Source organism: Odocoileus virginianus, chromosome 20 (genome assembly GCF_023699985.2).
Source record: "Odocoileus virginianus isolate 20LAN1187 ecotype Illinois chromosome 20, Ovbor_1.2, whole genome shotgun sequence".
NCBI classification, from domain to species: Eukaryota; Metazoa; Chordata; class Mammalia; order Artiodactyla; family Cervidae; genus Odocoileus; species Odocoileus virginianus.
This window is the reverse complement of record NC_069693.1, coordinates 17,483,160-17,509,948: the sequence shown is the minus strand read 5'-3', so window position 1 is coordinate 17,509,948 and position 26,789 is coordinate 17,483,160. Positions and strand designations below refer to the sequence as shown.

The 26,789-nt window shown below is 54.8% G+C and overlaps 1 protein-coding gene across 2 annotated transcripts in view; it reads right to left on the bottom strand.

Moving 5' to 3' along the window:
- The window catches only part of PEPD (peptidase D), a 118,148-nt gene that overhangs the window by 10,815 nt on the left and 80,544 nt on the right, over positions 1–26,789 (bottom strand). For both annotated transcript variants that reach the window (XM_020899266.2, XM_070450993.1), the window contains exons 10-12: positions 13,410–13,478; positions 11,383–11,460; positions 1,245–1,393 (exon numbers count right to left, since the gene is read on the bottom strand). In XM_020899266.2, the coding sequence (XP_020754925.2) occupies positions 1,245–1,393; positions 11,383–11,460; positions 13,410–13,478 (296 nt within the window). The remainder of the gene's footprint in view (positions 1–1,244; positions 1,394–11,382; positions 11,461–13,409; positions 13,479–26,789) is intronic.

Genomic DNA, 26,789 nt, shown 5'->3' with positions numbered 1-26,789 from the left:
TGGAAGCATCCACACTAGCCCCTACCTAGAGAGAACTGCTTTTTAAACACAATTAGCGCAAGATGCTGTTCTCTTCTGCAACCGCCACACCAGGCCAGCCCCGTTGATGCCATCAGCTGCCCCGAGCTGAGCTTTCAGGTTTCCTTCCTTGTCTCCTTTTTCGGGTGTATCTGTGTTCCTCATCTTTGGACTCATCTGATCACCAGGCTTTGAACCCGCTGGACAAGTGAGAGTGCGGGCCCGTCACCCCTCCCCGGCTCCCTGGCCTCTGGTGGCCCTGGCACTGGATGGGGGCGTCCGGAAAGCCCTGCTCACAGTTTGCCTCCTCGGAAGGCGGCAGTTGCTGACGAACCCTCACAAGCAGCACTTGGCCGGCAACGACTGGACACGAGGTGGCATGGGCTCCAGGCGGAGCCATCAGATTCTGGGCCCTCAAGGGGCCACACTCTGGGGCCTTTACAGTTTAGGGGCTCAGGATCCTTCCTTCTTTTTCCCTTTGTAAATACTGCAAATTTCCTACATACGAATGAGTTCAGTTCTAACACCGTGGTCGTTAAGTCCAATCAAGTTAGCCTAGGTACCTGACTTTTCTAGACAATGCCAGACACGTGAACTAATTTAAGTGACTGGACAGGCGCACGCACATTCGCATCTTTGAGAGCTCGCGACTTGAAGGTTCATGTGTTGGAGACTGACTATAAAAGTTCCATGGAGAAATACAAGTCTGACTGCCACAGTCCCCCTGATTCCAGTATGAACTCAGAGTCCAGCCTTCAAGGCCTGTCAGGCCAGGTCCTCAGATGGCCCCCCAGCCTCTGCTCATCACTCGCCACACACCGGAGAGACACTCGGCTCCTGCCCAACCAGAGGCGAGTGTCCACACCGCCAAGCCCTCGCTGCAGCAGCCGCTGCGGTGGGACAGGGCAGGGGACACGCTGACATCCCAGCGGCCAGTGTGGACAGGGAGACGCGCAGAAGGAGGAGGTGGGAGGGGATGGGGGTGGCCTCGGGCTGAGCTCCCTGAACCCCCTCAGCCCTGTCTCTGCTTGGTGGTCAGCCCCCTTTCCCAGGAGCGATGCTGGGGACCCGCTAGCATCTGGGGCCTTACTGGCTGAGCATGAGAGGGGGGGACAGAGTCAGGTCGCTGCAGAGTGCCGGACCTGCTTCTCAGAGGCGCCCCGCCCCTGGCCACCAGCATCCACATGCCATGTGGTCCTCCCCCCAGGCCCCGCCCCTGCCCTCACCTGGCTTCATGGCGCTCATGACGGCCCGGCAGCTCCGCAGCACTGCCTCATAGATGGCCTTCTGGTCTGGGGTGAACTTGCCGTTGGCGGGGAAGGAGCACGTGATGTCAGAAGCGAAGCAGTAATATTCACCGCCCATGTCGAACACACTGCCGGGAGAGTGGGGTGTGAGGCCGGTGGGACACTCGGGGGCACCTGTACCCACCCCAGCCACGCTTCCCTCCTGCTGGGCACTCAGGGCCACCAAACCAGAGACTTCTTGCAACACGGCCTGTGCTGGCCAGGGCCCTGGACGCCTAGCTGTGGGGATTCCCTGAGGGAGGGGTGGAGGTATCCCCAGGCGCCCACCTGGCCTCCACAGAGGCACTCTGACAGCGCTGCCCCCACCCCCACCAAGGGCCACCCTGCACCCAGCATGGGCACAGCTGCAGCCCACAGGGCAGTGCTCATGGGAACCGGATGGGGCCTCGGGACAGATGCACATGCCAGACAGAAGACGTGGGCTGAGGCGCGGTGCCCGCCTCTCACAGGCCCCAGGGCCCCAGTGAATACCCCGACTTGGGGGCTGCCTGGCCCCCAGCATCCCCTGGCCACAGAGCAGGGACCAGGAGGCACAGAGGCGGGTGTGGAGAGTGTGGGAGGAAGGCAGAAGCGGGAGCTGGGAGCCCCTGCTGGTGGAGGCAGGGCTGCGCTGGGACAGACAGCAGGCTGCTGAGTCAGGGGGCTGGGCCGCCGGGCCTGCCCTCTGGACACCCGTGACAGGGCCCCGAGCCGCGGGGCTGGGCTGGAGTGCGGGGAGCCAGGCTCTGACACCCTCGCCGCCTGGCCCTACTGTCAAGGGCAGGTGAGAATCCCGCCTCACGCACCATTCACATGGGGATAAGACAAAAACGAGGGAGGGGCTGCTGGGTCCAAGCTTGGCTCCCACCAGGTTACCCACAGAGAGGAGTGGGGTGCCCAGAATGAGCAGCCTCCCTGTCCTGTCCCCTCACCAGCAGGATGCTGGACAGCGGGCCAAGAGCTGGACCATTAGGGGGTCAGGGTCAAGTCATGATGCTGATGGTGACAAGACAGTCTGGGGTCATCAGTTCAGCCTCAGGCCCAGGCCCCTGCGGTACCTTCGGGACTAGGGGCCCCAGAGAGGGTAGGGGCGGAGGTGGATGCCACTGCCCTCTCTGGGTCTGGCTCCGCCCCGTGGGGGGCAGTCTGCAGCCACTGTTGGAAAATTGGAGCCCCGAGGCAGAGCCACACTGCCATGAAAAGAGCCTCTCAAACCCCAATTCTGGGCTGCCCTGAGAGCTCAGTGGTGAAGAGTCTGCCTGCCAACGCAGGAGACACGGCTTCAACCCCTGGTCTGGGAAGATCCCACATGCCTCGGAGCAGCTAAGCCCATGCGCCACAACTGTGCTCTAGAATCCAGGAGTCACAATTACTTAAGTCTGTGTGCCCTAGAGCCCATGCTCTGAAACAAGAGAAGCCACCACAAGAAGTCCTTGTACAGCAACTAGAGAGTAGTCCCCGCTTGTCACAACGGGAGAAGAGCCCTCAAAGCAAGGAAGACCCAGCGCAGCCAAAAATAAATAAAATTATTTTAAAACCCCCAAATTTCAGTGGTAAACACGATGGCTCAGCCTGCATTCCAAGAGCTGCCTGCATGCCTGTCTCAGAAGACCTCCACCCTGAGCAACTGGCCCTACAGGTGGAGCCAGGGGTCGGCCATGCGGCCTGATGGCAGCAACAGGGACTCCATAGAAACAGAATTGTTTCTAAAGGAAAGTCGTGAATACTCGGGATCTCAAGACACTCTGCTGGAAATCAAAGTCCCCAGTCGGGCACTTTTTAATCTCCGGTCTTTTTCTGACTGCAAAACATCATAAACTGTCAACAGTTCAAGAAGCACCAGATAACAACTCAGGTGATTCTCAGGTGGTGGTGGGGAGAGCTCACCCAAACGGCAGAGGAACTTTGGGTTGGGTCAAGGTCAGAGACTCTGGGGGACCCACCCTAGGGTGGGCCAATGTGTGTGTGTCTGCGGGGGGACTTGGGGCTCACTAGACGGGACCCGCTCAGCCCGGGTGTGGGAGCCAAGGATCCAAGGGCAAGAGGCCCCAGCAGACATGCCCAGCATCTGCTCCCCAGGACGCTCTGATGCACCAGAGGTTGGGGCTGACAGCTGTCTGCAGGTTTACTAGTGCCCCGGGACACATTCCCCCTCCCGCCAGCTGGCCAGGAGGGCGGAGCACATCAGAACCCTAAACTACAGGGAAACCGAGGCTCTGCACACTGGCCTGGCAACGTCTCAAGTCGGGGTCAGCAGCTCAGAGCCCAGAGACAGGCTCTCCTGTCCTCGCTCCGGCACTCAGCCTCGAGCGCCTCAGGGCGGCCCCACATTTAGCATGTGGCTGCCGCCACTGAGGCGGCTTTGCATCCTCCGCGGCCAGCGTGCAGGCAGGCCTGGGAGTGGAACCGTGTGGGGCTGTGGCCCAGCTTCACCCAGGGAGCAGAGCATTCTTACTTGGGGTCCTTGGAAGCAACAAAGGAAAATGGTCTGTGGTTTGTTGATTCAGAAGGACCAGGAATGGCCTGAGCAGACAGGACAGAGCCAGGGGCGTGGGGACACAGATTCCTGGGGGCCACCACATCAGAAAGAGACCTGCAGCAGCATCCCCCCAGGCAGAAAGTTCTATGAGGCTGTGCAGGGCTCAAAGGAAAACAGAAATTAAACTATTTAAAAAGCCAGGAAGCCCACAAGAGCACACCAAATGCTGAAGTCATCCGGAGCAGTGAAAACAGGCCCCTTCCCCGGGGCAGGCACGACTCCTGACCAAGTTCTCAAAAACAAAAACACGGGAGGCGGGGGTGAGCTCCCCGGCCAGTCTGGCTTTATTGTTCAGCTTCTAGAAACCTTCGGCTGTATTTTTTTTGTTTTAAAATCATCCACTTTAGGGAGAAGGAAGTGTACACCCAGCCGGCCAGCTCCATCCTGCCCAGCGATGCTCGGGCACGGGGCTGACGTCTATTTTTGTGCTCTCAGTTCCCTATCTCTCTGCCTTTTTTTTTTTTTTTAAATCTCCCTCAGAGAGTTCCTACATGTATCAGTTATTCAGATTTCAAGTCGTTCTGGAATCCAGGGATGAAAGCCATCGCTTTTATAAATCATTTCCCCCAGTTCCTCTGTGTCCACTCCGTCCATCCTCTGAACGCAGGCTGATGACGGAGAATTCGCTCATACTTTGGCTCAACAGAGAACACGAGGAGCGCTCCTCCCAGCTGCCTGGGGACACCCACCAGGGACCCTACCATCTCTGGCCGAGTGAACGCGTTGTGATAATCTAAGCCATCTGGGGAGGTATTACACATCTCCAAGCAATATGCTGGTGGCTCATTCCTCACGTGTTCATCTGGTTCTATTTCTGGCTTGGAGGAGAGGTTCTGTCTTCCGTTGGCTCCTCCCGGGCAACTTCAGACCCAAGCTACCTGCCACCATCAGCCCACCCAGGCCCCCCCCAGATCCCCTCCGTCCCCTCCGCCCCACTGCAGGCAGAAGGCCTATGAGATGGTTCGGTCTCTGATATGAGGCCTGGGAAGACTTTTGGGGGGGAACTCTGTGATCTTTACGGCAAGGTCACTATGTTCACAGGGTGCAGCTCTGGTTTACTCTCCAGGGCTGTGGCCTCGCTCTCAGCTATCTCTCACCCCAGACAGGCACGGTACACACGTGCCCACGCGTGTGCACTCACTCATAGATCTATTCACCGCAGTGCACCATTTCAGACCCCGACTTGCACCCGCCCCAGTCAGCGTTCTGGACCAGGCTGGGGGATTTCTGAGCTGCAGGAATCTCCTGCTTCCCCTCCAGACCTCAGCCTGAGACAGAGAGGAAGGCGAACTGGTGACTTTCCCACTGGTGATGGCCACACAAGGCCCACGGGTCACCTGCCAGCTCCCAGCCAGACCTTCTGTGTGGTGCCGAGCCCTGGGACAAAGGCCTACGCTCAAAGCCCTGGGGCTGACTCCCCAAGCCGACCTCTCCCCACTGCCTTCTAGGCGTCCCTGCTCCCCATCCCAGCCATGGGATGGCTGCTGCTATGGGGGCCGGGCAGACAGGAAAGTCATCCAGGCAACCAGCCCCAGGAGCCCCGAGCCACGGGTCGGCACGTGCTGCGGGCCTCCCATGTGTCTGGATGGAACTGCTGTTACCTTTCTGCGGAGGACGTGGGGAGAGGCAGAGCCCCAGCGTGGGCCACGACCCCAGGAAGGATGTCCCGTGGTCCCTAGCCCCACGTGTGGGCGGGACACAGCGGCCGCCCAGCCCCGGGGCTTCCTGCCGCCATGGGCAGCAGCCTCGCCAGGGTCGGGGGAAGCGGTGAGTCGGCGTCACGCGCACAGCACATGCTTCGTTCCACTTTTCGGTAAGCAGTGTCCCATGGTGTCTGCAAGCACCCCGGCTGACTGGGTGCTTTCGCACTGTGGGCTGTGGCGTCAACCATGTGGGATGCAGGGGCAGCAGCATAAACAGGCAACACAGGGCGGACCCCACGGTGAGGGCACTTGGTTATTGTCCAGGCATATCTGCTTGCGCGGTACTGCTTTAGAATGCAAAGGCTGCTTCAACCCAGACGGCAGGTTGAAGGCCACGGCCACTGGTCTGGACAGATAGCTGACCAGGGCCTGTGCCTTTCTGAGTGTATTCTCTTGCCCCCAGGACTGGGGCATGTCCTGAAGACCATCAACTCCTCAGGATGGGGCCGGCTGGTGATTGCACGGCCCACCAGGCTCCTCTGTCCATGGGAGTCTCCAGGCAAGAATACTGGAGTGGGTTGCCATTTCCTTCTCCAGAGATGTCCTCTTAGGAGACAGCAAAGTCGGGGGAGTGGTGTCCTGGGCTGGGCTTGCAGGAAACACTTGTTCTCTAAAGCTGACCAAGCCCTCAGGCACCAAGACAAGGGGGGACTTGGGGACCCCTCATTGCGGCCCCTCTGCCAGCTGGGGAGGAGACCCAGGCATGACTTGCCTGCCCCCAGGAAGCAGCACACAGATGCCAGACAGATGTCAGACCAAGGGGCCCCCAAGAGCAGGCAGAATTGTTCCCACTCCTGCCAGAGGAGCCCCAGAAATGCTAAGGGGACTGTTTGGGCCCCGAGTGAGCAGCAGGCACCCAAAGCCTGTGGAGGTGGGGGCGGATGTCTGTGACGAAGATGCAGGCTATAGCCCCAGGCACGGTGTGATGGAGGTAAGGAGCGGGGAGCTCCCCCAAGCAGTTTAAACTAATGTCCAGTCCACATCAAACCTGTGGAATGATCAGGGAACTAACTGGAGAGCAGGGCAGACAACCCACTACAGTATTCTTGCCTGGAGAAGCCCATAGACAGAGGAGCCTGGCGGGCTACAGTCCATGGGGTCGCAAAGAGTCGGACATGTTTGAAGCGCCTTAGCACGTTGACTGGCTGCTGAGTGGGGTTGGGACAAGCCTCTCCCCCACTAATCAGGCCAGCCACCCGCTCCCAGGCCCCAGAACACAGAGAACACAGCCAGCAGGGATGAGCCTGGCCAGCTGGCATGTCCTGAAACAACGCTGCCCTCTTCTGGCCAGTGCTGGGAGGCCCGGCTTGCCACCCACCAGCCACATCCTGCCTGCAGCTGGGCAACCCAGGCCCGAGCATGCTTTGACTGGGGCATCTAGAAGGTTCTGAGGGTGGCCACTGGGCTCCCTACCCCAGGAACCACCTCCCTGCTACCTAATCAAATGGTGGGAGAGGGAGGCGGTGGCAGGTGAGGAGGGGTTGTCCCAGCTGTTTTCCAAATCAGAGCCCAGTGGAGGCAGACCCTGGACCCTCCCCACCTCTGCCCTCTGGGGTGTGCCTGCTGCGCCCAGGGGGAGGCGGGGAGTCTAGCACAAAAGAGGGCCCAAGTCTGGGTACACGGCTTCCTTGGGGACAATGGCGCTCCCTGGCCCATGGGCAGGGCCCTAGCCCTGGGTGCCTCTACCCACCATGGAGACTCGGAGGGAAAGCCCAGGCGGGCTCTGGGAGGACGGGCCAGCGCTTGAGGGCTCAGATGACGACGGAGGACGATGAGGACGGTGAGGACAATGACCTCACCGCCACAGGCTCAGGGCTGATCTGGTGGGGAGGGGTCTTCCGGGGCTCCCACCCAGGAAGACTTCTGATGGCTTCAGACATGGTCCGCTGTGTGAGCTTGGGAAGGGTATTCATCAGAAGTGCACCACACTTCTGGGACCGTGTTTTAGGAGGTCTGCTTGCTTTTGTCTTAAAACAAAAACAGAAAGCAACTAATGGCTTAAGAGGAGAGTGACTTAGTGATGGGGTGCATGGAGAGCCCTGAGGGCCACAGCAGGAAAAGGGCTCTCAGAGGCGACAGCAAAGCCCTGGGTGGCCCCACAAGAGGCTGTGCGCCTCCAAACCAGCCGAGAGGGAGGTCCGCGGGGACCCGAGGCCACATCGAAGTCCAGTCCTCGTCCCCCCACACCCTCGGATCCAGGCAGAGCAAGTCTGGCAGCATCCGGCTGAGATGAACGGGGGTGGGCGGGGCTGGTGTGGTGTGAGGAGTGGTCCTCAACCCCCTTCTCAGCTCTTGGGTGATGCGTCTGACACGGAGTAAGAGCCAGTGCATCGGATAAACAGGCCCCGATTGCCGGGCCCAGCTCCCAGGCAGCACCTGGTATTGGAAGGACAGAGGAGTGCAATGCGGCACTTGGCCAGCTACACGCCCCACACGGCGCAAGCCTCGAGGACAGTTTAGGGCTGAAAACAGACAGCAGGCAACCACATGACCTGAGAGTTGTGTGAACAAACTGGCTCTGTCTTGCAATGCGCTGGGGCCTCTTGCCTCCAGGATCTGTCTGGAAGCGCTGCTGGGAGGTGGGTCTCGGGGGCACAGGTGCGCTGCTGGCTCTGGGAATTCTGGTGTGTAGCAGCAATCCCACCAGGGGCCCCCTGTGCAGGCTCCATGCTCAACCTTATAATCAGTGAGTCCTCCCAGAGCTGGGTGCTCTCACCCACAAAGATGGATGGAGAAACAAGCTCAGAGGGGTGATCACTCAGCTGGGCGGGGGGGGTGGGGCAAGGATTTGAGCCAGGGACCTTCTATGCTCATCACCACACTTCTGGGGCTGGAGGGAGAGGGGATGGCCTTCGGCATCCACTTCCCACCTTCTCCAGCAGAGTCTGACTGCCCTGGACCAGCTCCTGGCCCCCAAACAGCCCCATTCCTAAATGTTAAAGATCTCTGGGGCATTTTCACCTTACATCAAGGAACTGAGACCCAGAGCGAACCACAGGATGGGCACCTGGAGAACAGTCGCACTGAGAGAGACACTCAGGTTCAGAAAAATTCTACACCAGGCTCATATTTTGTTTTCATACCTTATGATGAAGTGCTGTGACTTTTATGTTGGGATAACAGAGTGATTTATTATTTACCGAACACAGTAGGCGCTCGGCAGATCAATTTCAATAAAACAATGGATTATAAATGCTGCCAGCAATCTGGCAGTAGCAGTAATCAACAAAACATGTTGTTCTAAATGCTGCATAATAAATTGACTATAATAAACTCATAATTATTCTACTGGCTACATTTCAAAGTTAGCACTAGAAAAATAAAATTGCCCATTTGGGCTTGGCATCAACATCTGTGGGATTCTCTGGATCACTCCTGACTCTCAAGCAGCAGGAGACTCGGGTGCCACACGCTGCCCAGGAGGGTTGGGGACACAGCATCTGGATGCGTGGAGGTCTGATGCATGGCGTCCCTAGTCAGCCAGGCCCCAGGGTGCCAGGCGCCCCCAGAACACAGCTGCAACACGCCTCTCATGGGTGAGGACTCTCTTGGGACACAGAGAGAGGAGAAGCAACCACTTCCTCCGGGCTGTGTGAACTCACAGAGAAGACAGACTCGGAGCCACATGGCCCTGGCGCAGGACCCTCCGCAGGGACAGCTGTGGCTGCTTGTGTGACCCGAGCTCTGCCCGCCTGGGGACTGGGTTCCCACGTCCTGGCTCAGCCAGAGCAGGCTGCAGAGTCAAAAGCGTTAGGACATGTTCTAGGAGGCATGAGTCCCTGAAGACACCAGTTGGTCTCCCTTTGGGGCCACCAGTGACCCAGCTGTGGCCCAGAGGGCAGGACCCCCCTGTTTCCTTAGTCTCCAGCTGAGTCAGTTTGGAGGCAGCTGACCCCTCCCCCAAATCCCTCTGGCTCTGCACCCGGACGCTCCGTGGGTCTCAGTGGCTCCACTACATGTTGGGGGGGGGGGTCTGGTGGGAGGGGGAGACACCCACTTCATGGGATCAGAGTGAGCGAATCTATATCATGAGCGGCACCTTGTGTCAGGCAGGGCCAGAACCCCATCCAGGTTGCTGCACACCCTTGACCCGCACGCCAGGAAGGGCTTCAGACTCTCCGGGGGTGGAGTGAGCAGTGAGCGGGGTTGCAGTGACCTCTGTGACCACGCCGATGTCCCCCTCTGTGTGCCCCTGTCCCTGTCCTGTGGGCCCAGGCCCCTGGGACCGTGTGTCCACCAGCACTTGTGGTCCTGACACGTCCCCGCCAGTACCCCGCGCAGGGCCAAGTGCTGCATGCCATCTCCACCGACAGACAGTAAACTCAGGCTCAGAGAGAACCTGGAGGCTTTGCTTCCTCCCAGAAGCCTGAGCTGGGCTCCTGCCAAGAGGGTCCCGAGCCAGAACATCCCATCCAGCTACTGACCCGGGGCGAGTGGATACCACAGCCAGTGGTGCTGGGGCGCCCTGGGGCAGGGGGCACCCTGGGCTTGGGTGGGTTTCTGAAAACACTGGGCAGTGACAGCTTGGAATGGGGTGTCTCTCGGCTCAGGTACCCTGATGGCTGTGGGCGAGGGCCCCCTATGCGCAGGTTCCCCAACTCCCAGCCTGAGGCCGGGTCCTGGCCAGTGTGCAGGCATGACCAAAATACGAGCATGGGGTCAAAGCCTCACAGGATGGCACATATGAACCGAGGCGGATGAGGTGCCGGATGAACTGGTGCTGGTGGGAAGTGGGGCAGAGGGGCTCAGTTGCCTTAGCAACAAGAGAGAAAGGACCAAAGGACAAGGTAGGGCAATGTGCTACCTGATGCGAAGAACTGACTCATTGGAAAAGACCCTGATGCTGGGAAAGACTGAAGGCGGGAGGAGAAGGGGACGGGAGAGGATGAGATGGTTGGATGGCATCACCTACTCAATGGACTTGAGTTTGAGTAAAGCCTGGGAGTTGGTGATGGACAGGGAGGCCTGGCGTGCTGCGATTCATGGGGTCGCAAAGAGTCAGACATGACTGAGCGACTGAACTGAACTGAGGCCAATGTGCACCAGCTCTCCGGCCCACACCTGCGAGTTGGTGGCCATAGCGAGATGTCTCAAGGGCAAGACAGGAGGCCCCGTGGAACTTGTGGCCTCTGGGCGGCTCTCGGCCTCTGGCCTGGACTGGCCCTGCCCAACGTCTGGGTGGTGGAGAGTACAGACGGGGAACACAAGTGCCCATGAGCTGAGGACAGGGATGCTCCAGGTCAGTACGGTGTCCATGGCCCCTGCCAAGGCTAGAGGGGCCGCTCAGAGTGTGGAGTGGTATACGCCCAGTGGGAGCCCTACACACTAGGGAGTTGGAGGCTGTGGGACCTGCCCACATATGCTCAGTCAGGAATCCATGAGGAGCGGTGGCACGTGGGCAAGCAGTCCTGAGGGCCAAGCACCCCCTCTGACCTCCTGAACGACTGGCCGCTCATGCCGAGGAGTCGTGAGGCAAGAGCCGGCAGGTTCAGAGGGCAGGGGACTCCCTAGGGGTCTCCCTTGCTCCAAACTGGAGACGCGAGCACGGTGGGTGCTGGGTCACAGGGCAGGTCCTCCTCTGAGGTGGGGCCTTACCCTCACAGCACTTGGCCCCCACTCCCCTCTGAGGGCCTCCTTGGTCCTGGAGAGGAGACAACATGGAGGACAAAGCCTTGGCGGAGAAGTCTAGACCCAGAGCAGGCCCAGGGACCGCGCTGTGGCCAGCCTTCCTGGGCTGGGGCCGAGGGGCCCCCATCAGCCACGCCTGGGGTTGGGTCCCACCTGGGCCCCGCCATTCGCACGCCAGCCAGGGCAGCTGGGGGCTGGCCCCACTCACCACATGTCTCCGTCTTGGATGGTCTTGTCGTTGGGGGCCCCGGCGTGTCCGTAGTGCAGCACAGCTGAGTTCTCACCACTGCGGAGCATCAGGGGGTGGTCAAGAGCCCATTCTCACCCAGCGGGCCCCGGGGGCCGGCGCCCCAACCCCCTGCCCCGTGGGCAGTGCCATAGCCTGCAGCATAGGCCCAGGGCCAAGTGGGCCCGGCCCTAGCCTGAGGCGGGGTGACGGGCACGGTGGCCCTGGCGTCCTGCAGCCACAGAGCTGGCGGCTGGCCTCTGGGCTGCTCGGGGAGGTGCCCTTGGGGCTGAGGATGTGGGCCTGATGTGGGAGCAAGGGCCTGCAGGCCAGGGGAAGGGACCCCACGGAAGCCGGGCGTCCCGGTGGCTAAACGGGGAGGGGAGGCCCAGTGGGAAGGGCCGGGACTGTGACGGGGCTACATGGAGATTGGCCGGGCTGGGCCAGGGCCGCAGCCAGGGAGCCAGCGGCTGCCCGCTCCTCAGCTTGAGAGCGCTTCCCTAATGAGCGATACCTTTAAGAAAAAAGGACTTTTTAGTCTGTCCAAAGGAAAAAAAAAAAAAAAACCCACCTGGGTATAATATTTATGGCCCCGTTCAGGAGTCTCAGGAATCATAAAAGTAGAAATAATGATTTTTCTCTCTATCCACCAGAGAAGAACATTGCCAAGGACTGAGATGTTCACATGTATTATTCATGTGCCAAGGACGTGCGTGTCAGCAGAGGTGCCGGCTCCGTCCCGGCGGGGCAGAGGCCTGAGCCTCTGACCCGGGGGGTGAGCATGGGGAGATGAGATGGGGTGAGCCTGGGGGACTGGGAGCCCCCCCCAGCCGGGGCGTGTCCCTCAAAGACACACAGGCCTGCACGCTCACGGCGATGAGCTGCCCCACATGCACGGTCACTTCTACCCCCCACACACACATGCGCACACACACACGCACAGAACCCCCTGCCCCCAGCCACATGTCACACACACACAGAACTACAGTAACACCCCCCATGGCAGAGCCCCAGATGCACCCGTGGCTGTGCTATTCCCCACACAGCCACACACACGCACACACACATAGCCACACACAATCACATACACACACGCACACACAGCCACACACACACACACACACAGCCACACATAATCACACACATGCACGCACACATAGCCACACACATGCACGCACACATAGCCACATACAACCACATACACGCACGCACACACAGCCACACACACGCACGCACAGCCACACATAACCACACACATGGATGCACACACAGCCACACATACACACGCACACATAGCCACACACAGCCACACACACGCACGCACACACACGCACACACAGCCACACATAACCACACACACACACACACACACAGCCACACACGCACACGCAGCCACACATAAACACACACACATGCACACATAGCCACACACAACCACATACACGCATGCACACACAGTCACACACACGCACGCACACACAGCCACACATAACCACACACATGCACGCACACACAGCCACACATAACCACACACACGCACGCACACACACAGCCACACACGCACAGATAGCCACACATAACCACACACACACATGCACACATAGCCACACACACACAACCACAGCCTCCTGCCCCGATATAGCTCCTTCCACACACCCTGCACACAGAAGCCGTCACAGTCTGGGGTCATGGCCTGGTCCCCACACACTGGGAGCTGCCTGTGTGGAGGAGGCAAGGAAGGCTGGCCCCAGGAGGAGCCACCAGCGGGACATGGGATGGGAGGGCAAGGCAGTGGTGGGATGGCTCCCCTCTGCACCCTGAACTGCCCAGGGAGGGCAGGAAGCAACCTCCACTCTCAGAGCCTTAGGAGTGGGGAGTGACTTCCAGGCTTATGAGGTGCCGGGGGCAGGAGAGCAAACAGTGCGTCTAAGCTGGGGGATGGTGGGGTCCCCTCACTCCCCCCCAACCCCCTCTTTCCATCATCCCCCGTGGCCCAGGTGGCTGCTTACCTGCCGCAGATGCAGGTGTAGGAGCTATGGCGCATGCCGCCCCGGGAGTAGCAGTAGTGTTCGAAGAGGCTGCGGGCGAAGGAAGATGGGTCAGAGTGGGGTCACCGGAGCACACACGCCCCCGTGCAAATCCTCAGCCCAGGCCTCCCTCGGCCGCGCCCACAGGAAGGCCTGAGCTCCGCAGCGTGGGTCACTGGCTGGCAGCCTGGAGGACACGGGCCACTGAAGCACAGAGGTCAGCGCAGAGAGGGAGCATGGCTGGGGGAGCCGGCCACTTTCAGTGCCAGCCTTTCGGGCCCATCAGGAGGACAGGTCTGGTCCGGTGGGGAGACGGCCTGGGGTGGGGCCCCCTGTTTCTGCAGGCTGGAGGGGGCATGTCCCTGCGACTCCCTCCTCCGGTGGTCACATCCTTCCCCCACCAGGCGGGGCTAGGTGCACAGCCAGGGAGGGATGAGAGCTCTCTGGGCCCCAGTGTGGGACTCACCCGGGGCCCCGAGCCTGACCCCGGGGAGTGGTGCGGAGGAAGGAGAACAGGGGCTGCTGGGCTCTGGCCTGGGGGCTGGGGATGGGGGGCAGGTCGGTGTGTAGACGAGCAGGGCTGGGTGGGCTCTGGGTGGGGGAAGAGAGGCAGAGTCTGGGGGTAGGCACCGACTAGTTGGTCCCCTAGACAAGCTCCCTCCCTGAGCTTGGGAGTCCAAGAGCAAGTTCTGGAGGGAAGATGAAAGCCCAGAGCAGGTCACTGGCGACTGGGAGCCCACCTCCAGGCTGCACCCAGACAGTCAGAGCCAGTGGAGGCCTCTGGGAGCTCGGCTGTCAGCAGAGCCCAGCAAGTGCGGGAGTGGAGGGTGAGAGGTCAGAGGATGAGCCAGCCTCAACCCTGTCCCCCTGGGGCAGATCCTGGGGGTGACTGGTGGACCAGACCCGCCACATCCACAAACGTGAGCAGCGTCTGGAACCCTCGGGAGACCACGCTGCCCAGGGCTCTGCAGAGGCCAGGTCCCTGCCCCTGCCGCTCACCACACACCCCAGGACCTGAGCGGGTAAGAAACTGTCTGGGCATGGGACTCAGGGTGCCAAGGGCCCCGCCTCTGCAGAACCCAGTGGGGAAGGGGGAGACACTGGGGGGCTGCTCTCACCCCCTCCCTGAGGCCTCGCCAAAGCTTGGCCCCAGTTGAGAAGCAGGTCCAAGTGGACCCCGCCCCACCCACTGACCACCAGTCGGGGGGAGACCGACCACGGGGTGTGCTCAGAGCCCCGAGGCCGCCTGTGGGCATGCTAAGTGGCAGTTCTGCCCTGCATGTTCTGGGCCTGTTTAAGAGAACGTCTGAACGGAGGAGTCTAATCTTCAGGCACTGTAAACACAAATTATGTGTAATTGTTATGATTGGGTATAAAGTAGTTGTTATGCAGGAAGGGTTCTGCTCTATTCAGTCAGCTTTCAGACTTGCTTTACAAATCTCACAGGATAATTGGGTATCTGCAAGTGAAATATTTCCTCAACACAAAAGAATCCAGGAACTGCCAGGGAGGTGAGGAAAGCCGTGTGAGGTACGAGCCGCCCCCACAGGCATAGTGGGAGCGCTCAGGCAGCTGCCGTCGACCTCAGCCTCGGTTACTGAGGCCACAGGACAACTGGGCCAAGCCCGGGCCCCACGCCGGCTCCACACGGCCTGCCCAGATGCTGGGGCCTCAGACACCGGGACTCCGTGCAGCTGCACCCCAGAGACTGGGGGATGCTGACCGGCCACGGAGCCGCAGGGCTCCCCTGAGCCTTGGGGGACGAGGCCCTGCCCAGACAGAAGCAGGTCAGGGGGCAGCAGCTGCTCTCCGGGTGACGGGGGCAGACGGGCACAGGCAGAAGGGCGGCAGATGAACAAGCCAGAACCGCTAGAGCAGCCTGGGGGAACGGGGTAGCACTGGCTCCCCAACCTGCTCCCAGTCTCAGCAGTGGGCACTGTCCCGCCCTGTAATCTACTCAATAGAAACAGTCTTCATCGCACACATCGCTCCCACTTAAGTAAAGAAAAGCCTTTTAGAGTAAACGCATGGCTCACGGAAGTGCCAGACTGAGGAAGGGTGACCCAGTTTTCATCTGCTAACTGTAGCCAGGGTTGCCTCTGCCAGTCACACGATCCCACACCCGCAAGAAGAGCCGCAAACACCAATGCTGGAAATCCAGTCTCCCGCAAAAGGGCTCCAGTCCCTCACACTGAACTTCAGCACCTGATCCTGTTTCAGGTGAACTTGTCTGACATGACACAAGAACCACCCGATGCAACGGGGGCATAACAGATACAATGGGCCCTATTTTGGCTCACATTCCTCAGGGAACCCCTCTCCCCAGGACCTCGGCCCTGGGCTGTGGACACATTCTGGGGCAAGTGCTGTGGCCCAGGCCCCAAGTCTTAACATTTTTCTGATTTTCAAGGGGTGGGCGTGCGAGGATGCTCCAAACTGGGGCTACAGGCTTGACCTGAGGCTCCTGAATGGCCCGGTCAGAGCTCAGCAGGAACGGGTCTGGAGGACAGATCGCAGCAGCAGCAGAGCCACCTCAGTCCCAACGGATGTCTCCCAGACCAGGCGGCAATGGGAGGACGCTCCGTAAAGACCCACTCGATTTTTAAGAAAAGACGGCAAACTGTGAGCCAAAGAGGGGTCAGCTGCTGTGTAACCGGAGGGGCCGACTACTGATGATACACGTCCACGGCTGAATTTGGCTGTGAGCTACCACTGAGCCCCTCCAGAGCCATGATGAGATGAAGGCAGAGTCCGCGGCCAGAAACCCTCTGACCCCCAACCTGCAGAGCTGAAGATTAAAGGTGATAAGCAGAGCCATGTCCATAGGAGAAGCAGGGAGGTGAGGCCAGAAGAGGAAGCTGCCCGTCTTGCGAGCCTGGAGGGCTTGGCATTCATTGCCACATGGGGACAGCGAGGAGACCTCAGGCAAACCAGAGTTGGGGGCCAGAACTGAGCTCTCCCCTGACATAACACCAGGGGCAGAGCAAGGATGCACCCTCTGCAAAAGGACAGACTTGGAGAAAATTCACCAGCATCACAGGATGCAGTGCAGAAGTATTCCTGGGCCCTGGGAAAAAACAGTGGAGGTTTCCTCAGAATTCGCAGCATAGGTCTGTCCTCCATGGGGTTCAGGTTCAAGGGTGAAGGACTTATATGGTTTTGGAAACCCTGAAGCCAGGAAATCAACAAAAAACTGAGTACCTGACCGGTGATACTTGGAGCCAAACCGACAAAGCCAAACTGGTTGGCCGCACCTCTACCCAGGCAGGAGAGACACATGTACAGACATACGTGTACATACATGTAAATACATGTACCCACACATATACTCACTCATAGGTACATACACACAACACACGCACTGGAGAGGAACTCGGGATCTGAAAACAGTCCACAGGAGCCGTCAGACACTGCAAGCAGCAGGCTGAGACACAGCCCCCCAGAACTTCCAATAACAGAGCAAACAGCAGGCTAAGACCTGCCCTGGTACCAATGCAGCACCACCAGGGACAGAGGACAAACCCTGGCCAGACTGGGGCCGCTGCTGCCTTCCCACCATGATCTGGCACAGGCCCAGCCAGCAAGAAACACCCAGTAGCCTCCTGTAGCCTTTGGCGTTTACGACCATCCTTCGGGGGGAGGAGAGGGTTTCCAACTTTGCCAATGAGGAAAACTGCGGGTCAGCATGGTGATGTGCTGTGGTCAGAGAACCTCTTGAAGGAGTCCTGTGAGCCTGGAGTCCATGCAGGATTTCTGACCCCGATGCCTCTAAACCTCAGGTCTGTCAGTGATGGGGGCGCTGGAACAGCAGCTGCCTGGGTGGGACAAGGCCCTCTGCTCCCCAAGCACCAGTGGTGGGTGATGCTGTGCTGGGCCTTCCAGGGCTCTGGACTCTGGACTCTGTGCAGGGAGCCCAGACGGAGCGGGAATGGGTCTGCTAGGACACATGGCCCACCAACCCCAGGGACGGCCAGTGGAAAGCTGGAGCTGGTGCTCTGGAAGAGGCCCCTGGGGTGCGGAGACCTTGGAAAAGGAGAACCCGCCGGCTAGAGGCAAGGGCGGTTGCAAGGATGGCTGTGGTCAGGGCAGCATCAGGGAGAGGCCGCTGTTTCTCCCCCGGAGAGGGTGGCCTTATCAAGGTATGAGATAATTAGCATTTTAATCGGGTAATTGAGAATTCTGAATTGCCTATCTTGTATGAGGCGTGACTGAGGACATAACATGACATTCAATTAACAAATATTCCCTTTTATTCTTGACATGCTCAATTAGTTGGAGCTTCTGAGTTCCTCAACATCAATTCTTGGATAAAGTGCTATATCCTCTCGGGTGTCAAAGCCCTTGCTGCCTCAGACTGCTAATCATCAGCATATATAGAGTTGGCATATACACATATGCAATTTTAGACATTTTCTACACAAAAGAAAAAAAAGAATGACAATCACCCATAATCAGTTCAGTTCAGTTCAGTACAGTCGCTCAGTCGTGTCCAACTCTTTGTGACCCCATGAACTGCAGCACACCAGGCTTCCCTGTCCATCACCAACTCCTGGAGTCCACCCAAACCCATGTCCATCGAGTTGGTGATGTCATCCAACCATCTCATGCTCTGTTGTCCCCTTCTCAGCCTGCCCTCAATCTTTCCCAGCATCAGGTTTTTTTCAAATGAGTCAGCTCTTCACATCAGGTAGCCAAAGTATTGGAGTTTCAGCTTCAACATCAGTCCTTTCAATGAACACCCAGGACAGATCTTTAGGATGGACTGGTTGGATCTCCTTGTAGTCCAAGGGACTCTCAAGAGTCTTCTCCAACACCACAGTTCAAAAGCATCAATTCTTCGGTGCTCAACTTTCTTTATAGTCCACCCATAATCTTCTCCCCACAAAATAATCTCTATCACATATTTTCTTGAACATCTTCTCATACACTTCTAAACGCAGAAACACAGATTTTTAAAATAACAATTAGCTCACACTTGCAATGGAGCAGACCCTGGTTCAAGTGCTCAGTCAGGAAAATCTACTGGAGAAGGGATAGGCTACCCATTCCAGCATTTTTGGGCTTCTTCCCCTGTGGCTTAGGGGGTAAAGAATCTGCCTGCAATGCAGGAGACCTGGGTTTGATCCCTGGGTTGTAAAGATCCCCTGGAGAAGGGAAAGGCTTCTCACTCCAGTATTCTGGCCTGGAGAATTCCACGGACTGTATAGTCAGTCCATGGGGTCGCAAAGAGTCGGACACGACTGAGAGACTTTCACTTTCAAACTTTATTAAAAAAAAAAGTCACCTTTTGATTGAAGTCTGACACACACAGAAAAGGACCACAGTCATAAGGACTGGGCACAATGGCCAGTCACAAAGTGAGCATCTCTGTGCCCAGCACCCAGAGGCCCTGCCCCGGCAGTCTTCACACCCATGGGAAGCCTGACTTCCAAGACTGTGGGTTAGCTTCTCCTGTTTCTGAACCTGATGTAAATGGAATCAAACAACAAGACCTCTGAGTCTGGCCTCCCTGACTGCTCCACGTCACATGGGTGAACCAATCCTCAACAATGAGTCATGGTCACTTGCTCCTTCTCATCGAGGGCAGTGTTCCGCCGGATGAATGTGCCCCACTCTATTGCTGGGCATTCCTGTTGCTTCCAGATAGTGGCCATCAGGAACAGCGCTGCTGAGGACATTCTCATGTGGTCTTTTGGGGCACATGCACACATCTCCGTCAAGCACATAGCCAGGAGTAGAAATGCTATGTGTTGCTGGATTCTGTGTACGTCCAGTTTTAGCAGATAAAGCCAGTCTTTCCAGGCAGCTGGATCCATGTGTTCACTGGTCTCTTCCACTTCATTCCTGTGCACATCTCAATGGCCCCACTCAGGCCAGGATGAGGGCTGGAGTGTCGTTCCCGGTCAACAGATACATGTCTATGTGACTGTCTCTGTGACAAGACCCTGACACTTCCCCCAGTGCTCGCTCCTGATGCACCTTCTCTTGCCTGGTCCATGGTGACAGTGGTGGAGCTGGAGCCCTTGCTTCAGCCCTCACCCCCAGAGTGTATCCCTTCAACAATGTAAATGGGCTCCCAGGACTCCTCTGCTCAAACTCCACCTTGCCACGAGCAATCCACTTCCCTTTCGTTCCTGAGTCTCGGCTCATCTTCTCAATATGCCTCCTTGCTACTCATGGGACCACCAGCCAAGCTCCCACTGCAGGACCACCAGCTGAGCCCTGTCTTTTCTGTCTGGAACATCTGGCCCAGAGGTCTACAGCTTGCTCTCTCTCCTTTAGGCTTCTTCATGTCTCCTCCTCAAGGACACCTGTCCTGAGCTCCCTGGGGAAAGAACACTCCTTCACCAATATCCGTTCCTTCATCCATCTATGCATCCCTCCATCCTCTCTTGCCTCCCACTAGGCTGGCTCCTGTCTGTTCTATTCACTGTAGAACCCCCAGAGCCTGAAATAGTGCCTGGAACACAGGAGATTTTCAGTATAGCTGTTGAAAGACTGAGTAAGTAAGTGGCTGTGTGAGCAGGATCACAGCCTATAATTTACTTAACTCACTTCACGCTATTAGATATCTAGGTTGCTTCCACCTCCGTGTTATGATGGACACCCGTGGCCATATGCCTTTTTGCTATCTTTAGGCTAAATTCCTAGAATTCCTGAGCATATGCACAGTAGTTTTGATCTCAGGGAATGTTCTGCCAAATGGGCCCCAGAAAGCTCACAAGGATTTCCAGGGTCCTGAGCTGTGTACCATGGGGCCTGTCGGCCACTGGACTGAGAGTCTGGCAGGCAAAACAAACAGGATTCTGCTGCCTCATTAACTGGCAAGTTCGAACATGTTTACATGTTTATTTACTCATATTTATTCCTTCCATTCATTTAGAAAACTGAATGTTGGGCTTCCCTGGTGGCTGGCTCAGTGGTAAAGAATCCGCCTGCCAATGTAGGAGTCATGGGTTTGATTCCTGGTCTGGGAAGATCTCACATGCCACAGAGCAACTAAGCCTATGTGCCACAACTACCGAGCCTGTGCTCTAGAGACCAGAAGCTGAGACTGCTGAGCCCACACGCTGCAACTACTGAAGCCTGTGCACCTAGAGCCTATGCTCACAATAAGAAGAGCCACTGCAATGAGAAGCTCGTGCATCCCAACTAGAGAGTAGCCCCCACTTACCGCAACTAGAGAAAAGCCCACGCAGCAACAGAGACCCAGCCACAGCCAATAAATAAATGCAATTATTTTTAAAATAAAAAAAAGAAAACTGAATGTTTCACCTTTTCCTTACTGATCTTCAAGGGATTTACATAAGAAGATTTGGACCATCATCTACATGGCAAGGGGCTGGCCTGTTCTGACCCTCTCCAGCACCTTCTTTGTCAGGGAGAACAGGGTGCCCGGGGCAGGACATGACTGCTTCCCAGGATGGTGAAAACACACAGGAGGAAGAAACCTTGGATTCCCACAGCACCTGGCTCAAGTGGGACAGTCCAGATCTATAAATCCAGTAGCCCTCATAGTCAACAAAAGAGTCCGAAATGCAGTTACTTGGGTGTAATCTCAAAAATGACAGAATGATCGCTGCTCATTTCCAAGGCAAACCATTCATATCACAGTAACCCAAGTCTCTGCCAAATACCAAAGAAGCTGAAGTTGAATGGTTCTATGATGACCTACGAGACCATCTAGAACTAACACCATAAAAAGATGTTCTTTCCATCAAAGGGGACAGTAATGCCAAAGTAGGAAGTCAAGAGATACCTGGAGTAACAGGCAAGTTTGGCCTTGGAGTACAAAATAAAGCAGGGCAAAGACTAACAGAGTTTTGCCGAGAGAATGCACTGGTCATAGCAAACACCCTTTTCCAACAACACAAGAGATGACTCTATTGGACATCACCAGATGGTCAATACCAAAATCAGACTGATTATATTCTTTGCAGTTGAAGATGGAGAGGCTCTATACAGTCAGTAAAAGCAAGATTGTGAGCTTACTATGAACTTATGAACTCCTTATTGCAAAATTCAGACTTAAATTGAAGAAAGTAGGAAAAACCACTAGACAATTCAGGTATGAGCTAAATCAAATCCCTTATGATTATACAGTGGAAATGGCAAATAGATTCAAGGGATTAGATCTGATAGAGTGTCTGAAGAACTATGGATGGAGGTTCATGACATTGTACAGGAGACAATGATCAAGACCATCTCGAAGAAAAAGAAATGCAAAGAGGTAAAATGGTTGACTGAGGAGGCCTTACAAATAGCTGTGAAAAGAAGAGAAGCAAAAGGCAAATGAGAAAAGGAAAGATATACCCAACTGAATGCAGAATTCCAAAGAACAGCAAGGAGAGATAAGAAAGCCTTCCTCAGAGATCAATGCAAAAATGAGAGGAAAACAATAGAAAGAAAAAGACTAGACATCTTTCCAAGAAAACCAGAGATACCAAGGAAACATTTAATGAAAAGATGGGCACAATAAAGGACAGAAACAGTTTGGACCTAACAGAAGAAGAAGATATTAAATAGAGGTGGCAAGAATACACAGAAGAACTATACAAAAAAGATCTTCGTGACCCAGAAAACCACGATGGTATGATCACCCACCTAGAGCCAGACATCCTGGAATGCGAAGTCAAGTGAGCCTTAGGAAGCATCACTATGAACAAAGCTAGTGGAGGTGATGGAATTCCAGTTGAGCTATTTCAAATCCTAAAAGATGATGCTGTGAAAGTGCTGCACTCAGTATGCCAGCAAATTTGGAAAACTCAGCAATGGCTACTGGACTAGAAAAGGTCAGTTTTCATTTCAATCCCAAAGAAAGGCAATGCCAAAGAATGTGCAATCTACCCCTCAGCTGTATTCATCTCACATGCTAGCAAAGTAATGCTCAAAATTCTCCAAGCTAGGCTTCAACAGTACCTGAACCAAGAACTTCCAGATGTTCAAACTGGATTTAGAAAAGCCAGAGGAACCAGAGATCAAATAGCCAACATCTGTTGGATCACAGAAAGAGCAAGAGAGTTCCAGAAAAACATCTACTTCTGCTTTATTGATTCTGCCAAAGCCTTTGACTGTGTGGATCACAACAAACTGTGGAAAATTCTTAAAGAGATGGGAATATCAGAACACCTTACCTGCCTCCTGAGAAACCTATACGTATGCAAGTCAAGAAGCAACAGTTAGAACTGAACATGGAACAATGGACTGGTTCCAAATTGGTAAAGGAGTACCTCAAGGTTGTATACTGTCACCCTGCTTATTTAACTTATATGCAGAGTACATCCTGAGAAATGCCAGGCTGGACAAAGCACAAGCTGGAATCATGACTGCCAGGAGAAATATCAATAACCTCAGATATGCAGATGACACCACCCTGATGGCAGAAAGTGAAGAGGAACTAAAGAGCCTCTTGATGAAAGTGAAAGAGGAGAGTGAAAAAGCTGGCCTAAAACTCAATATTCAGAAAACAAAGATCATGACTTTATGCCAAATAGATGGGGAAACAGTGGAAACAGTGACAGACTTTATTTTGGGGGGCTCCAAAATCACTGCAGATGGTGACTGCAGCTATGAAATTAAAAGATGCTAGCTCCTTGGAAGAAAAGCTATGACAAACCTAGACAGCACATCAAAAAGCAGAGACATTACTTTGCCGACAAAGGTTCATCTAGTCAAAGCTAAGGTTTTTCCAGTAGTCGTGTATGGATGTGAGAGTTGGACCATAAAGAAAGCTGACTACCGAAGAATTGATGCTTTTGAACTGTGGTGTTGGAGAAGACTCTTGAGAGTCTCTTGGACTGCAAGGAGATTAAATCAGTCAATCAGAAGGGAAATCAGTCCTGAATATTCATTGAAAGGACTGATGCTGAAGCTGAAGCTCCAATACTTTGGCAACCTGATGCGAAGAACTGACTCATTGGCAAAGACCCTGATTCTGGGAAAGGCTGAAGGCAGGAGGAGAAGGGGATGACAGAGGATGAGATGATTGGATGGCATCACTGATTCAATGCACATGAGTTTGAGCAAGCTCTGGGAGTTGGTGATGGACAGAGAAGCCTGGTGTGCTGCAGTGCATGGGGTTGTAAAGAGTTGGACACGACTGAGCAACTGAACTGAACTGAACTTGGGGCTGGCAGTCTTGAGCAAGTGACAGGCCCCAGCTCTGGAAGGCCTTGGAAGAGCCCTGCAAACACAGGCACAATCTGCTAACTGCTCTCTGCCTTCCTCAGAGATCAACAGGGTCTGCTCTCATCTGACCCAATCTCACTAGTTTTTCCCCATGTCAGCAAGAATATCTTTCTTGGCCCCAAACCAAAAACTTCCCCTTTAAAATTGCACCAGGCCACCCTAGGAATCAGCCAGGGAGGCTCAAATTGCATGACCGGAAGATGTGGAGAGAGAGGATCCTTGTTCACCAGGATCTAGAGGCTACTTTCCCTCCAAGGGAGGCCAGCACCCCTTCCTCCCCTTCCCCAGGAAGGTGCAAGGCAGGGCCGGCCTTACAAAGACAGAGGAGGGAAGGGGTTTTCTTTGAGCTGGTATTTCCCAAAGCATGACAGAGGTCCATGAGATGACATTATGGGATGGGGTACACCGATAAACATGTTTTGCCCTAGGTGTTTATTTTAAAGTCACCTTCCACTTATGGCAAATTACACTGATAGGAATACAAAGCTTTCTTTTAAAGTATATTTCAAGAAAGAAGTAAGTCAATTATTAAGCAAATAATACAAGAATGGAGCAGAAGTTTTCTGAGGAAAAGCCTGTTTTTAGTTCTGGGTGGGAGGACGCCATGCAGATGTTCCCCGTTCCCAGGCATCCCCCAAATCTGCCGGCCTTTGGAAAACAGCTGGTGGGATGGACTCCAACAGAACCCAGGCTCTTAGCCATGCCCCCACCTGCTCCTGTGCCCTGTTCAGCAGCCTGGACCCAGGACACTGTGGACCCCGTGGACAAAGGCCAACGGACAAACGGGCCCTCTGTCCTTAGCACTGGGGGTACTGGGGGGGCTCAGGGAACAAAGCCACCTCCAGCAAACCTGACTGCCGAGGGCCTCAGACAAACAGATGCCAAGCTCTTATTACAATGCTCTGCACCCTATCACGTGCAGGTTAGTGAGAACTTCCCTTCAGCCCAGGATCCTGGCTAGAGCCTAGCTTTCCACCTTCCTTTATTCAACAGCTGCTCCTCAGGCCGGATCATTGATGGAGCCTGGTCAGGGCAATGGCCGCCTCTCAGGGTGTCCACTGAGGGCCATGGCTGCATGCAGCTCACATGCTGGAGGCTACCCTGGTCCACCCTGGGGTGTCTTTGGGGCACCATTTGCCACAATTCTCCCCATTCCATGAGCTCTCCTCCCATCCCCAGTGGAAAAAAGAAAACCTGGAACCTTTCACCAAACAGGTGTTTCCTAAACACAAACCCTACAGGAGACAAGGGTCCCGGGTTCAGCCCAGTGCAGTCAGGAGAGCATGCCTATAGCCAGCCCTCCTTCCTGAATCCCTCTGGGCTCTGCTTTCTGAATCCCTCTAGGGCGCTACAGAGCCCAGCGCCACTTTATTTCCAAACATCAAATTTCTTTTTCAGCCTTACAATCTTAACATATTTCACAAGTGTGTCATTTCAAATAGAAGTTTCTCTGGAAAGCACCATTTTATGTCAATGCCTTTCTCATGTCAAGCGCCGGCTCCCTCTCCCGCTCCCAGGCTCCCAGGAGGCAAAGAGCCCAGCTTGAAGTTAAAAGAACCAGGAAGGGAGGCCTGGACACTGGCAGGACCCAGGCAGAACCTTGGTAGAAACAGCCCTTCCCAACTTGTGTGTGGCTGTGTTCTGGGGGTAGCATATTGACTATTTCTCCTTCATGCATCACAGACTTGTCCTGGCGAAGGGAGTGTGTGACTCAATGAAATTATAGGCCATGCCGTGCAGGGCCACCCAAGACAGACAGGTCCCAGTGAGGAGTTCTGACAAATTGTGCCCCACTAGAGGAGGGAATGGTAAACCACTCCAGTATTTTTGCCAAGAGACCCCATAAATCGTGTGAAAAGGCAAAAAGATATGACACCATAAGATGCATCATCCCCCAGATCGGAGGTGTCCAGTATGATACTGGGGAAGAGTAGAGGGCAACTACTAATAGCTCCAAAAAGAATGAAGAAGCGAAAATGAGGCTCAGTTGTGGATGTGTCTGGTGGTAAAAGTAAAGTCCGATGCTGTAAAGAACAATATTGCATAGGAACCTGGAATGTTAGGTCCATGAATCAAGGCAAATAAGTTGTGTCAAATAGGAGATGGCAAGATTGAACATGGACATTTTAGGAATCAGTGAACTAAAATGGACAGGGATGGGCAAATTTAATTCAGGTGACCATTATATCTACTACTGTGGGCAAGAATCCACTAGAAGAAGTGGAGTAGCCTTCAGAGTTAACAAGAGTCTGAAATGCAGTACTTGGGTGCAATCTCAAAAACAGAATGATCTCGGTTCATTTCCAAGGCAAACCATTCAACATCACAATAATCCAAGTCTATGCCCCAAACATTGATGGTGAAGAAGCTGATGTTGACCGGTTCTGTGAAGACTTATAACACCTTCTAGAACTAACACCAAAAAAAGATGTCCTTTTTATCATAGGGGATTGAAATGCAAAACTAGGAAGTCAAGAGATCCCTGGAATAACAGGCAAGTTTGGCCTTGGAGTAGAAAATGAATCAGGGCAAAGGCTGACAGAGGTTTGTCAAAAGAACATGCTGATCATAGCAAATACCCTTTCCAACAACCCAAGAGACAGCTCTATGTATGCATATCACCAGATGGTTAATACTGAAATCAGATGGATTAGTTCTTTGCAGCCAAAGATGGAGAAGCTCTATACAGTCAGCAAAAATAAGACCTAGAGCTGACTGTGGTTCAGATCATGAGCTACCTATTGCAAAATTCAGGCTTAAATTGAAGAAAGTAGGGAAAACCACTAGGCCATTGAGATATGACTTAAATCAAATCCCTTGTGATTATACAGTGGAGGTGACAAATAGATTGAAGAGATTAGATCTGGTAGAGAGAGCGTGAAGAACTATGGATGGAGGTTCATAACACTGTACAGGAGACAGTGACCAAAACTATCCCAAAGAAAAAGAAATGCACGAAGGCAAGTGGTTGTCTGAGAAGGCTTTACAAATAGCTGAGGAAAGAAGAGAAGCAAAAGACAAGGGAGAAAGGGACCGATATACCCAACTGAATGCAGAGTTCCAGAGAATAGCAAGGAGAGATAAGAAAGCTTTCTTAAATGAACAATGCAAAGAAACAGAGGAAAATAATAGAATGGGGAAGACTAGAGATCTCTTCAAGAAAATTGGAGATTT